Genomic DNA, 15,550 nt, shown 5'->3' on the forward strand with positions numbered 1-15,550 from the left:
CATAAATATTTAAGATAACGCACAAATGCAGCAAGAATAATTTTTTAAAATAGCATTGGAAAATGTTTTCTTCGCTGAATGCTTTGGGGAAGTCCAGAAAGCGAGCCGTTCTGTGATCTAAACGGCCTCCCCACTTCTTTAGTTGGTACCACCTTTCCTAAGTAGCTAGAACAGAGCATTCCGGGTCTTGTAGTAACATCCCCAAAGGAGTGGTTCCAAAGGACTCATGGGGCGCTGGAGACTATGTTTCCCAGAAGCCTCTCGGGCCGGTTGTTTGCTTGTCCCGCCTCCTGACTTCCGGCGTCGCTGCGTTCTCCAGGGCCAATCGAGAGGCTGGGACTGTACGTTCCCGGAGCTCTGATTGGTGCGTTCGACTAGGCTGCCTGGGTTCAAATTTTCAACCGTACTGAATGAGTCCCGCGGCGGGCTGGCGGCGCTGGATTGTCAGAACCGTGGCAGGGCGAGGGGAGGTGAGCGGTAGGAAGGAAACGGGGAGCGGCTGGGGCGCGGGGCTGCCCTTCTCCCCGAGTTTCGAACGGCTAGAGGTCGCTTCCCAAACCTTAGCACCGTCCGCGTCTCTGGGCCGGGCCTCCGAGGCGGTTGCGGGGCTGGGGCGCCGCCTAGGCGGGGGCCTCGGGCCACCTTCTGGTGACAGGGTTTTGCCGTGAAGTCTGCGGGGGAAATAGGGTGAAGAAGTTGCGGGAGGCTGTCTGCTAATCCTAACGGTAACGACCACTGTAATTGGTATTTACGGCGCTAACGAGTAGGAAGCGTTTTGTAGACTGGGCGCTCCGCGGGTGACGTTTTTCACTGGATTCTTGCACCATGAGTTAGGTGCTGTTTTTCACTCTACAGAGAAGGAGACTGAGGCCTCCCATCTAGATACGTTTCGAGAAGGGGGCGAAATAGCAGCTCTGCCCTCAAGAAGAGGGCATTTAGTGGAGGACAATAGAGGTGGTCGTACACCAACCACTACATTTCAAACGATTGTGTGACATAGAAGGGTAAATTGGATGGTGTGCGAATCTGATTAAGGGAGAGTTTAATTTAACTTGAATTTGTCTTGTTTGGGACTTAAAATTCATTTTTGCTTATGCATGTTTGCTTCCCCCTCTTCTTGGTATCGAGTTACTAGTTATTGCCTTCCTATTTTCCTTTCTTAGAACATGTATAGATTGGAGGGGGGAAGGGAAACTGAGCCAGGTTATAATATTGAAGAATTGACGTAACCTTTATTTTCTTTTTCTTCTCTCTCTCTCTCTCCTTTTTTTTGGAGTGAACCCAGGGGCAATTTACTTCTGAGCTACACCCCCAAACTTTTTTTTTTTTTTGAGGCAGAGTCTCTGTTGCTGAGGCTGGCCTCGAATTAGCGATCCTCTTGCCGTAATATATTTCTTTATATACTATTTCTTTTTCTCATAGGAAAATTTCTAGTGGTTCAGTAACAGAGACACTCAAACCTTCCTGCGTAGAAGAGAATTTTTTTACTCCCTGATCATCTATTGGTGTACTTCCTGGTTCATGCTCACCTTATTTTGACATCCCATGGCCTTTTTTTTTTTTTTTTTTTTTTTTTTTTTTTTTGTGGTGCTGGGGATCGAACCCAGGGCCTTGTGCTTGCAAGGCAAGCACTCCATTGACTGAGCTATCTCCCCAGCCCCTAAAAGAAACACCTTCCAGTTTTGAGATTTTTTTTTTTTTTTTTTTCCCTTGGGTGCTGGGGATTTGAACCCAGGGCTTTGTGCTTGCAAGGCACACACTCCACCAACTGAGCTACCTCCCCAGCCCCCCATGGCCTCTTAATTGAATTTTTCTCACTCATCAGATGTTAAAAATAGAAGTGCTTTTTTTGGGGGAGGGGGGACATTTGCTGCTGTAGTAAGAATATTCTTGTGTCATGGCTTCAGTGTATTATACAATATGTCAAGCCACCCCCAAATTATATTTGAGTACCTTTGGTTGGTTTGGTTGTCTCCTTTCAGTGTTGTTGTCATTCTTGTGGTTCAAAAAAATTTTTTTTTCTTATTTTTTTTTTTAGTTGTCAATGGATTTATTTATTTATTTATTTATTTGCAGTTCTGAGAATTGAACCCAGTGCCTCACACATGCTAAGCAAGCTCCCTACCTCTGAGCTACAACCCCAATCTGGTTCAAAATTTTTGTGACTCCCAGCTACTTAGCCGATTAATTGAACTTTGAGGGTGTACCATGTGCTCAGATTGGTGTATTCAAGGACTTTCTGGTATGCTTGGAGACAAATAGATTGATTCAGATTGACAAGTGATGGTCAGAACAAGACAAGACAACGTTTGAATGTTCTGTTACAAATATTAAAATATTCTGACAGTTTAGAGGTGAGGGAGATCAATGAGGCTTAAACCAGGCAAGGGTGGCTTTGTGAAATAGGTGAGATGCAAACTGACTCTTTGAAAGCAGTTTGATTAGACAGGGACTGGAACACTACTGGTGCATAGGAATCACCCACTAAATATCTGTTGGAATTAAATACAAAGGAAAACTCTTATCTAAATTCACTACAAAATTGCAGGTATGCAAAACTAGATCATATTCAAATAGTTTGTTAAGTTTTGTTTAAACTTTCAAATTATTTACATAAAATAGGGTTATTTTGATCAGGATTATGCTTAAATATGTGCACTTCAACCTTCATAAAATTAATTTATCCTACAGTTGCAATTAAACTTGTCTGGGAGAAAAAATTATCAGGCAAGTTCTTCATTTAGAACTGAAAGAGATTCAGAGTTCTATGTTGCCTGTGTATTTTTTCCTTCAGCTTTTTTTGGTTCTCTCCATCTCCTATCCCCCTTCCTACCCCTACTCCCCTTTGACATGCTGGGGAAGAAGAAAGGAGGGGGAATTTAAAGGTCCTTTGACAAACTTAATTTTCTTTGCAATGACTGAAATTAGGAAACAGAATTGATAACAGGGCAATTGAACAGCCCAAGCAGTTTTGTGGAGAAATCTGTATTTGATATAGAGACACATAGATGAGCAGCCCAAGATATTTTGTGAAAAAAAGGTTAGATAACTGGGAAGGGGTTCTGATATTGTTTGTTTGTAAAGGAAAACTTGGTAAAGTATAAAGAAATTAAAAGATTAATGAGAAAGGTATAAGATTATAAATAGGAAAGGTAAAAAAAGTTTGTTTATATTTTTAAGTGAGCCTGATGTTTGAATAGAAGCACACACTATCACCTCTTCGTGTTAGTGTTCCTAAATTGCAGGCTTTGGAAAGATTGCTTTAATGTGAGACTGTGTAATACAAGAACATCAGAAGACAGCAAATATATACTAAGAAGTCTAAGGACACTTTTATAGTGGTGCAACAACAATCTATTAAGTTTGGCATGTAGGAGGTCCATGCTCAGAAACACCCTTTTTGGGGGCGGGGTATCCCCAGATCTTTATTTTTTTTAAATTTTTGAGGCAGTGTCTCACTAAGTTACTTAGGGCCTCTCTAAATTGTTGAGTCTGACCTTGAACTTGTGATCCCCCGGTCTCAGCTTCTGGAGTCACTGGGATCACAGTATACGGTGTACGTTATGGCGCCTGACTCATCCTTTGGTCTTGGTAGTGGGTATTCATGTTCTTTTATTTATGGATCCCTACTGTAGTCCATTAACCTTTTTACTATACAGAACTTGAACCTTTTTCATCACCTTTTTTGCTACTTCCAGGTTCTTAACAAGAAGTGTCTGCCAGACTTCAAGATTTCAGGAAAGAGTATATTGCAACTTTAATTCAAGCCTTTAGGCAAGTGGACTGACAGACCCATTAAACCACAGGTAAGGGTGTGTCCACAGCAAGTTATGTTAAAAAAGAAGGGAAACATTAATATATCATATTTATGTGTTTAAATAGCTTTAATGTGTCTTTATAAGGTAATGTATTTTGGAAGAAAATGTATGTCATATGGAAAAGCAGAAAGAAAAACACCTATTTTTCTACCTCTTAGATAAATTAGGCTACCATTTTGGTAGATTTCTTTACAATTTTTTTCTGTGCCTATATTATGTTTAAAAAAATCAGACACTGAAAACCTTTGGTGATTTTTATTTACATAGTAATTGGATTATGAATATCCATGCTAGGTTTTCTATAATCTAATTTTAATGGTTATATGGTGTTCTTTTTTTTTTCGGTGCTGGGGAGCAAACCCAGGGCCCTGCTCTTGCAAGGCAAGCACTTTACCAACTGAGCTATCTCCCCAGCCCTATGGTGTTCCTTTATATGGTTCTACTATAGTTATTTACCCACTGAAATTGCTGGATAAATTCTTTTCAATTTTCAGAACCAAAACAAAATAAAACAAAAGAATACTGGGTTTTGTTTTGTCTTATTTTCAGTACTAGGGATTGAACCCAGGGCCTTGCCCTTGCTAGGCAAGCACTAAGAATGCTGTTTTTAAAACTCTTGCTACACCAAATGTATAATGAAGTTATACTCATGATACACTGATTTGCCTTATGAGATTATACTGATTTACATATCCTACTAATATAGTATATATTCACATAGGCACAAATATATATTCTTAAAATAGGTAAGACACTTGTATGATACAAAAATCAAAACAATATAAAAAATTATAATTGAAAATTTTCCTCCAGTCTTATGTGGTAGCACAGGCCTGTAATCTGAGCAATTGAGTGAGACCCTATCTCAAAATAAAAAATAAATTAAAGGGCTGCGGGTATACCTCAGTGGTAAAGTGCCCCTGGGCTCAATCCCCAGTACTGTAGTAGGGGAAAGAAAATCCTCCTCCAGTCTTGTCAGTTTACTTCTCCCTGCCACTCTAGGTAAACATGTTTGTTAGATTCTTGGATTTTTTTTTGCTTATGGGTATTTCCCAAACCAGATACCTTTTGAAATATATAAATCTCTACAAGGCTAAGTATATTATTGCCATTTGTTGTTGCTTATAACATCCTACAGCCCCACAGTCAACTCTTTTTTTTTTTTTTTTTTTTGCGGTACTGGGGATCGAACTCAGGGCCTTGTGCTTGCAAGGCAAGCACTCAACCAGGTGAGCTATCTCCCCAGCCCTACACAGTCAACTCTTATAAACTCTTTAAACTTCCTGCTGTTGAATCATTACAATACTTCGGAATACTACAAAGATTTCCTTTTGGTATTCTGCAAAGATCAGTGTCATTATTTGGCCTAAAGGTAAACAGCTTCATTGATTTCCGTATGGGTCCTATTAGTTGCTCAGAAGTGCTTTGAGATTTATTGAGTTCTATGCATAAATTAACAGTACTGAGTTTGTAATCCTTTAAAAAGGATAATATGAAATTCACAAGTTTGAAAGAGAAATGATATAAAAACATATTTGCTTTAGGGTTTTGGACAGTGATGAATTAGAACAAGTGTCCATGTGTCCTGTGCTGACTTCTGAGTGTTTGGACAGTGAGGGATTGTCATTGGATTTTAAATTGACCCAATTTTGGAAGCTTCATAGATCTGTTTCTGTAAACAGATCCTATTTCAACATAGAAGTTAGCAAACATAAATGTGGAAACAGAGTCCATTAAACTTCCTTCAGGCTTAGTTTTTGACTTTGATTAGCAGTTAAAATTGCATGCAGGATTATCTTACAATTTACTGACTCCTGTTAATTCTTTATATACAAGGAAAAAAAATATAGGTGTTTTCTCCCTGGGTAAAATGAATATAACTCAGCTCTGTTTTACTTGTGGTAATGTAACAGGATCTCTTATCCCTTGTGAAAGTAGGAGAGGGTGTTCCTGGGGAAATGGCACTGCCTGGATGGGACTGTCTTAACTAACTATACTCCTAATGAAGTCTTGACTTGCTGTGTTTATTCTGTTACATTATCAGTTGCTTAACTCATGCTTTTCCCTCTAATAGAAATGGGCAAGACATCTCACAAACTGGATAGCAAGGTGCTTGGGAGCATCTGTCATACCAAAAGTCTTTGTTTTGCTAGGAGCTGCTAGTCCACTATTTCAGCCCTGCTTAGAATGTACCCTCTGCAGCCTTCCCCCACCTCCTCTGAACCTGCACCTTTTGATTTATAGAGCTTGTCAAGTCTAGTTATTTTTGGTTTGAGAGTGAAGAGAGGCAGGAGGCAATGGGAGGTTAATTTCAGATGAATATGAAAATAGGTTACATTGTTTCTTCTGCAGTCTTCCTCATATATATTTGTCCATATTTGTTTTCCCAGAAAAAGTCAACATTTATTTATTTGTCTATCTCTTTTTTTTTTTTTTTTTTCATAGCACTGGGGATTGAATCCAAGGGTGTTGTACCACCAAAATACATCCTCAACCCCTCATCTTTTTATAAATTTAAAAATTTTGAGACAGGGTCTTGTTAAGTTGCACAGGTAGACCATGAACTTGAGATCCTCCTGCCTCAGCTTTCTTAGTAACAATTACCTTGGCCATGGACTAACCTCCTTAGTAGCTATATATCACCTTGCTTGGCTCAACTTTCATTTTTAATCTGTAAAACTCTGCAGGTCTCTTGTCCTTTAGGTATCACTTCCACCAAGAAACCTTCATTGACTCTCCTTCACCTTGTTCTCTGTACTTCCTGAGTGCACTCTGTTTATGCCCTTTACAAGGTTCACTCTGTATCCTATTTGTCTGTATTTCCCATTCAGTTGTGAGTTCCTTAAAGTCTTTGTTTTTTGGAAAGAAGAAATGAGCTCTATGAGATGTTGGATGGCATTTAGTAGGCAGTTTTCAAAAGAACTTAACTAGATCATAGCATATAGGACTTTTTTCTCAGGTCTACTACTGCAGGATTATTGGTTATCAATAACTATTTCTCCACTCAGAATTCTAGGTTTGCAGGAGTGTTAGCTGTGGCAGATTCAGATAATTTTGAAATATGAAGCTGATTCTTTTCTCTTGCTTTGGCAACTTGATTTGTTTGGGGGAATGTGGTTGACGCATGTCCCTTTTTTTTTTTTTTTTTTTTTTTTTTTTTCAGTGAGACCTGTTGACAGAAATTCAATCTTGATTAAGGGGTGCAGGAAGGCATCCAGTTCCCACCATGCTGGGGCTCTCTCATTTAAATGGTTGCCTTTAGCTCCAGCTAGTTCCATTTCCTGCTAGATCTTAAGGACTTTAACTTTTGAAGTTTTTATCTTCTAATATTTACTCTCTGGGAGAGGTAGTGTGGTGAAACTGGCCTGACCCAGCAGTTACATCTGGTTTTCTTTATGTACTTGTGCTGTCAGTCATCATTGAAGAGAATCAGGGTTCTTAATAGATACATGTTCGTTTATTCCTATTTTTCAGGGAGTAGGGATGGTCTTTTACATTGGTCACACAAGACCAAAAGATAGTTTAAATGAAGTTTTTTTCTTTTCTTTTTTTTTATACTGGGGATTGAACCCAAGGGCACTTTACTGCTGAGCTTACTGCTTTTTATTTATTTATTTTTTTATTTTGAGACAGGGTCTTGTTAAGTTGCTGAGGAGGCTGGACTTGAACTTGTGATCTTCCTGCTCAGCCTCCCTAGTTCCTGGGATTACAAGTGAGCACCACTGCACCCAGCTAAAAGCAGCTTTTAAAAAAAGAGGTCATGTTAGGAAAATAATATTTTGGTTTTAAAATTTCACCTACCTAAAGATTAAGTATACTTGGGTTTGTATCTCTTGCCCTTTACCCCCTCACTAATCAAATGCAGTCCTAGACCTCAGAGGAGAACCTTTCTGATACTTGAAAAACCTGCTTCCATAATCTCTTTTATTCTAGAATATCTACTCAGAGGTTCTCACTAACCCCTATGCAATACTGAGGATCAAACCCAGAAGCAAGCTTTATGCCTCTGAGTTATACCTCCAGCCCTTTTATTTTTTATTTTGAGATAGAACCTTGCTAAGCTGCCTAACCTGTTCTCCTGCCTGTTGATCCTCCTGCCTCAGCCTTCTGAGTAGCTGGGATTATAGGTGAGCACAACTATGCCAGGCTAACCTACATTTTATATAGAGCAAAAACTTCATATGCAAAAGTACACTCAGAATAAAGAGGAATTAAAGGATAATGTTTTGTTTGTGGGAAGATTTCAGCTGAGAACTTTCCCAGTATATGTAGAAAAGGACTTGTAATTTACTAGTTTTCCTTATGAATTATTTTTTGGGGATGTTTAGTTTATTTATGCAGCAGAATTTATTTACCTTTGTTTGTTTTTTGGTTTTTTGGTACCAGAGATTGAACCCAGAGGTGCTTAACCACTGAACCACATCTCTAGTCCTTTTTATTTGAGACAGAGTCTCAATAAGTTGCTGAGGCTGGCCTTGAAACTTGTGATCCTCTTGCCTCAGCCTCCCAAGTTTCTGGAACTACAGGTGTGCGGCACTGGATCCAACTTAAATATCTATTTTTAAATAAAGATGAGAGGCAGTGGGTAAGAATAGAACCTTTCATGCCTATCCAGGTTCAGACCCTGGCTCTGCTACTTTTTAGTTGTGTGACTGAAGAAATAGTAAATCTCTGGTACTCAGTTTCCTCACCTTTTGTAGTAAAATGAAGATGAGAACAGTACATACTCTATAGGATTTTTATGAGGATTTAGTGAGTTAATAAGTGTAAAACACTGCCAACAGTGTCCAGATTCTTCTGGACTGCAAATATAGATTTAAGGGGAAATAAATACTACTTAGTTTTAAACTGAAAATGATGCATTTATGTGGTAACAAAATGTATTCAAAGAGCATGAATAAGCATATTGAATATTTGACTACATGAATAAAACATATTCCAAGAAACTTTTCAAATAGTGAAAATTCTTCCCTAATTCATATATCCCAGCTCTCTTCACAGACTCAACTACTATTATTCACTGTTTTCTTCAAATAGTTGTTGTGTGTAGATTATAGATTAGCTTTTTCCTCTTTAAACCAATAGGGCCACGATCTTTTGCACCTTGTATTTTTCACTTAATAGCTCTTAGAACTATGCTATACATATTGCCACATCTGCAGTTACCTAATATTAAAGTTATTTAATACTTAAAAATATAGTTGTGTTATAATTTATTCAACCAATCTCCTATTGGTGAGATTTGGGATTTTGGTTTTTGACTTTTTTGAACAATGCTATAGTCAACTTTGTTATACTTACACATGCATAAATATTTATATGATACATTTCTGCATTTGGCAAGACCTATCAAAAGAAAAAAAAAAACATGCAAATTACCCTCTAAAGAAGCTAACTGAATAGCTTCATAATTTTAAAAGTAAAGAGAATAAAATAAAAGGATCTGAGGGGTTAAACATGAACATTTTTCAGGTGTTTTTCAGCAGTATGCTTTGAGGGAATCATGATTTTTAGAAGGCTGAGTGGGATTGCTGCTTGTTACATTCCTGTCTCTTCCCTCCCCCAGCTTTTGCTGTCTTCAATACATTCTTGCCTGGGAAGTGTTCCCAGTGACCTCAGTTAGGCATTAAGATCATGGGAATCAAAAAAAAAAAAAAAAAAAAAAAATTTAAAAACTTTACCAAGAAAAAAAAAAAAAAAAGATCATGGGAATCCAAAATTTTCCCATGTCTTCCAGCATGTTTGTTCACAAGAACATGACAACGTTCTCCTAACAAGAAAATTTTAACCACTGTCAGTCATTGAGAGTCTTTTGAATAGAAAAAATGCTCAATAAAAGGAAAGGTATCAGTAGGTCAAATGGCAGTCTACTGCTGAGCTGTACCCTCAGTACCCTCAGCCTTTTTTTTTTTTTTTTTTTTTGAAACAGCATCTTACTAAGTTGACCAGGCTGGCCTTGAACTTGAGATCCTCCTGCCTCAGCCTTCCAAGTTGCTGGGATTATAGGTGTGTACCACCAATCTGAGGATTTTTTGAAATTTTTTGTTGTTGTTGTTGTTGTTGTTGTTGTACTGGGGATTGAACCCAGGGCCTTGTGCTTGATAGGCAAGCACTCTACCAACTGAGCTGTATCCCCAGCCCTTGAATGTATTTTTACGGAAAGAAAACCTGTATTTGGTAAAACTGTATCTAGCTGTTACTGTGTAAAAGTACTGTGCTGAGCACCTTAACAGATGGATGAGATATAAATCAGTAAAATCTGCTCCTGTATTTAGGAGTTTCAGTCTATTGGGAGAGACATTTGCATGGTTAACTAATATACCATTTGGATGGTATATGCAGGGTATGGTGGTGTACACCTATAGTCCCATTGACTTGGGAGACTGAGGCAGGAGGATCACAAGTTTGAGACCAGCCTCAGCAATGTAGCTGGACCCTCAGCAATTTAGCAAGACCTTGTCTCAAAATTAAAAAGGGATGAGAATATAACTCAGTAGTAAAGCACCTCCGGGTTCAATCCCCAGTAGCTAAATAAATAAATCCATTTAAAAAAATTGAATGGTGTGTATTGTAGCAGCGATATAAACAAAACTTGGCTTTGAAGACATGACAATTATGTATAATTGTTAGAAATTTGTAAAGAGGTCATAGAGATTTGAATTGGTCTTTGAATGATTGGTAAGATTTTTGTTGGTAGGTATGAAAGTTAAGGTTGAGGAAAAATAATAACATAATGAATGTAAAATACTTGGCACAGCCAGACACAGTTGTGTACATCTATAATCCCAGTGACTTGGGAGGCTGAGGCAGGAAGATTGCAAGTTCAAGGCCAACCTCAGAAACTTAGTGAGACACCCTAAGCAAGTAAGTGAGACCCTATCTCAAAATAAAAATAAAAAGGGCGAGGGATGTAACTCAGTGGTAAAATACCCCTGGGTTCAATCCCTAGTACTAAAAAACCAAAAAAAGCAACAACAACAACAACAACAAAAACCACCTACCACAGTGCATGACATTGTGAAGTTCTCATCAACTTTGCCTCTTTTTTTAATACCCAGTGTCTTCAAGTTACCAAAGCATAAACAACTAACATTTAGGTTGATTTGACAAAGTAATGCATATTGTCAGATGATTTTCTGAATTGTAAAATACAGTAGTAAAACCAAAGTTGTTGCTGGGAAATCATTACCTTAGATTAATGTGCAACCAAATTTCTGAATCATTTCTTTCCTCAGAAGGTGACCTATTGAGAAAAGTGATACAAAAAAAACCTGCTCTTCTGAATTAAGAGTGGACAATGTCACAAGTTAAAACCACCTACTCTTTTGATGCTCCTACGGACTTCATTAATTTTACATCTTTGGATGATGAGGAAGATTCTGAAAACATAGATTCATGGTTTGGTAAGTGCTTTCTCTGGCCATTCTTTGATTAGTGACTTGATTTGTGCCGAGTACCTTTTAAACATAGAATTGGTTAGCTGAGTGGTGGTGCACATCTATAATCTCAGCTACTCAGGAGGCTGAGGCAGAAGGATTGCAAGTTTGAGGCCAGCCTGGCTGGGCAATTTAGCAAGACATTGCCTCAAAATAATACCCAGCCAGGCATGGTGGCACACACCTGTAATCCCAGTGACTTGGGAGGCTAGGAAGGAGAATTGCAAGTTTGAGGCCAACCTCAGCAATTTACTAAGGCTTTAAGCAACTTACCAAGATCCTGTCTCAAAAGAAAAAGGACTGGGGATGTGCCTCAGTGGTAGAGGGCTCCCCTGGGTTCAGTCCCCAGTACTGCAAAACAAAAAACAGGAATTATAAGAAAAATTTAAAATACAAACTCCTTTGTGCACCAAGACACCATCACCCCTGATTTAATAGAAATATATTTGACTTAACTACATGGGTTTGAACTGTATGGATTCAGTCATACGTGGATTTTTGTTTTTGTTTTTTTTTTTTTAGATTGTGACCATTTGAAAAAACTTGCAAACTGCATAGCTTAGAAGTATGAAAAAGTTCAATATACCATGAATGCACAAATTTTATTTTGGCTCAGAGAGGTTGAACTGAAAGGTGTTCTATCACTGAGCTACATCCCAAACCCTTTTTTACTTTGAGATGGGGTCTTGCTAAGTTGCTGAGACTGCTTTTGAGCTTGAAGTCCTCCTGCCAAGCCTTCTGAATTGTTGGGATCATAAGCATGCATCACTGCATGGGCTATGCATGCCTAAAATTTATGTAAATAATATTTTGTTTTGTCATTTAGTACCATAAAATATATATAAATCAATTATAAAAAGTTAAAATGTATCAAAACAACACACATAAACCATTAAGGACTGTGTATGGTGCCATATGCTGGGAGAAATGTAAACAAATGTAAAGATGTGATATTAAATCATAACTACATAAAATTAACTAGTAATACTATACTACTGTTATAATTTGTAATTACTTTCTGTTGCAGGGAATCCAAAATTCTTTGCAGATTTTTGACTCTGGAGAGTGTGCACCCCTAATCATCAAGTTGTTTAAAGGTTGTCTATAATTAAAATGCCCAGTATTTGAGGAATGGACTATAAGCATAAATTAATGTTACTTTGTAATTCTAAATGACAAATATTCAGGCTTTGAGGATGTAGGGGAAAATCCAGATGAAACAATATTCAGTGAATCTTCAGGACTCATACATGTCTGAAGTGATAGTAACCACAAGCAATCTTGCTCTTTGTCGTTTGGCGTAGACTATAATATTACAACTAGGATATTGACATTGATATAATACACCAGCCTTACTCAGTTTTCCCATTTTACTTGTATTCATTTTTGTGTGTGTATATGTATTAAATTCTCTTCAATTTTATCACCTGTGTAGGTTCATGTTTCTATCACCTCAGTCAAGATCTCAAATGTTTTATTTATTTTTTTCTTCCACGTTCTGGGGGTTGAACCTGGCACCTCCTGCATGCCAGGCAAGTGCTCTACCAATTGAGCTACACCCAACCCTTTGAGCAGTTTTTTCTTTTCTTTTTCTCTTTTGCTGTTTTGGGGATTGAACCCCAGGACACTGTACTATTGAACTTCATCCCTAGCCCATTTTATTTATTTTATTTTCTTTTTTAAATTTTATTTATTTTTATTTTTAAATTTATTTATTTTATTTTATTATTATTGTTATTTGGTACTGGGTAGTGAATCCAGGGGTGCTCAACCACTGAGCCATATCCCCAGATATTTTTTGTATTTTATTTAGAGTTACTTAGGGCCTCACTAAGTTGCTAAGGCTGACTTTGAACTTCCAATCCTCTCACCTCAGCCTCCCGAGCCACAGATTACAGGTGTATGCCACCACACCCGACTATTTTTTCTTTTTATTTATTTATTTATCTATCTATCTGTGTATCTGTCTATCTATCTATCTATCTATTTATTTTTTGAGATGGGATTTCACTGTTGCCCAGGCTGGCCTCAAACTTCTGGGCTCAAGAGATATCCTATGTTAGCCTCCTAAGTAGCTAGGACTATAGGTGTCTACCACTGTGCCTGATGTTGCCCTTTTATAATTACATTTCCTCTGCTCCCCAATTCATTTTTAAGTGGAAAGATTTTATTCCTAAAGACCCAGTCCTCAAACAAAGACAGAATTGCCTGATTTGGTTCCTGTGATTTGACACATACTCTGAAGCCAGGCCAACAATATGGTTATGTTTTTACATAATTTTTGGAATACTATGTCAGATCAGTGGCTGATGGGGCCCCTTCATTTTGTTCTTTCTCACATCTTCATCCTCCTCCTCACGAGAAATCAATATGTGGTGAGAACGAAAATGAGTCCATTGTAGCCACACTTGGTGCTTACAGTGTAGTGTCCCCATGGATACCACTAAAATTCTGTCCCAATGTAGTCTGTTGGAAATGGTTTGAGAGGAAGGGTAGATAAGAGGGCTAGCTGTCCTAGAGGGGTTTTCCCATGCCCATGTTTTTCTGGAACCTGGAAGAAATGCCTGGGCCGTCTGTGGATTTCCTTTTCCAAGTTTTTCTTTAAAACAACAACCAAAAAAAAAAAAAAAGAATGAAAGAAAAAAAGAAATATTAGCATAATAATTTGGAAGAAAAAACCCACAATCTTGTAAAACTTTCGTAGTCTAATGTATTACTTCCCACGTTTCTTCCTGATAAGCATATCTTTTTAAACAGTTGTAGTCAGAGCATATAGGCACAGAGACGTTATTGCTGGGAATGGATCACTGCATTCCTGAAGCTTTATCAGTGTGTTGTTGGTAGAATAGACTCTTGACTTTTTTGCACAGTAGAACCTGAGATAAAACTGAGTTAAGAGAGATGCTAGCTCTGCTTCACCCTCATGCATTCCACACGCCTGTCTCACCTTGTCAGTTGAAGAAGCAGCTCTCACTGTAAGACATCCCTTATAAGTCCTATGGTTCCTGGTGGCTACAGTTTTCTTTAAAAGGACCGTAATGTATTTAGATAATAGCCAAGGCCAGATCCTATTTGTATGGCCCTGACTGTATCAAGCAAAAGATAAGGAACCATTCGTATTTGCAGATTCTGCACTTTTCCTTTTGTTCATTGTACTTTGTTCAGTGTTGCCACTTTTTTAGTGATAGTTTTCATAGTCTCTGACATAATGTATTCATTCCCCCTTTTTTTCCCCTTCTGCTAGAGATTGAACTCAGTGGTAGACCACTTGCCCAGTTTACCACTGAGCTACTCTCCCAATTCTACTCTTCCTTTTGATTGCTAGAACTTTGGAAGAATACTGGAAGAAGACTTTAGTCCCCATTTTAAGTACATGGTACAGATTTGTTTTGCTTCTTACTAATTGTTTGGATGATGATGACTTTACTTTTTTGCAGATGAGAAGGCCAATTTGGAGAACAAGTATCCTGGGAAGAATGGGACAGGAGAGCTTTTTCAGGGCAAAACTTCTGTGAAAAAGACTAATCTTCAACAAGCTAATGACACACCTTTGAGATCAGGTAATAAAGTATGTCTTAGAGAAAAGCTCTTTGACAGAAATGTGGGACAGTATATTAGGAACCTGAGGATCTGGGGAATTACCTAAATACTGTATCTCTTGGTTTGTTGGTGAAATAGGCTAGTTAATTTCATGATGATCGTAAAACTAACCTTATTCTAATTTTTTTTTTTTTTAAATCTCTTGGAACTAAAGCTAATATAGAATTTTATTGCTAGGTTCCTGTTGTTGTTTTATGATAAAATTTAATATAACCTAACTTGGTTCTGACTGGGAAACAAAACAGCAGAAGAGAGGAGTGCACTGCTTACCACCATATATGAATTCTTGGAGTTGGGTTTCTGATTTTAAAATATGATTGAGCTAGGTGTGGTGGCACACTCCTGTAATTCCAGTGATTTGGGAGGCTGAGGCAAGAGAATCACAAGTTTGAGGTCAGGCTCAGTATCAGCAAGATCCTGACTCAAAATTAAAGAAAAAGAACTAGGGATGTAGCTTAATGGCAGAGTTCCTCTGGTTCAATCCCTGGTACCAAAAAAAAAAAAAAAAAAAAAAAAAAATGATTGACATTTAAATTGGTGGTTACTGAGTCTACACAATATTGTCTCTTTGATCAGAACAGGAGCAGCATGCTTTCAGAGGTCCTAAAACCTTTTTTTTTTTTTTTTTTTGTCTTTTTAGTTGTAGATAGACACAATACCTTTATTTATTTATTTATTTTTATGTGGTGCTCATGA

At 37.8% G+C, this 15,550-nt stretch overlaps 1 protein-coding gene across 6 annotated transcripts in view; it reads left to right on the forward strand.

The window, feature by feature from the left end:
• Positions 1–354: 354 nt before the first annotated feature.
• TPX2 (TPX2 microtubule nucleation factor) overlaps positions 355–15,550 on the forward strand; it is a 42,471-nt gene continuing 27,275 nt past the window's right edge. For 2 of the 6 annotated variants that reach the window (XM_079128186.1, XM_079128191.1), the window contains exons 1-4: positions 355–470; positions 3,699–3,806; positions 11,054–11,221; positions 14,692–14,814. In XM_079128186.1, coding sequence (XP_078984312.1) covers positions 11,116–11,221; positions 14,692–14,814 — 229 coding nt within the window. In that variant the 5' untranslated portion in view covers positions 355–470; positions 3,699–3,806; positions 11,054–11,115. Of the gene's footprint in view, positions 471–536; positions 726–2,528; positions 2,549–3,461; positions 3,595–3,698; positions 3,807–7,920; positions 7,946–11,053; positions 11,222–14,691; positions 14,815–15,550 lie in introns of those variants that run through there. The other 4 variants (XM_079128187.1, XM_079128188.1, XM_079128189.1 and 1 more) reach the window with 4 other exon arrangements.

Source organism: Sciurus vulgaris, assembly GCF_902686455.1.
Source record: "Sciurus vulgaris genome assembly, chromosome: 2".
NCBI lineage: Eukaryota > Metazoa > Chordata > Mammalia > Rodentia > Sciuridae > Sciurus > Sciurus vulgaris.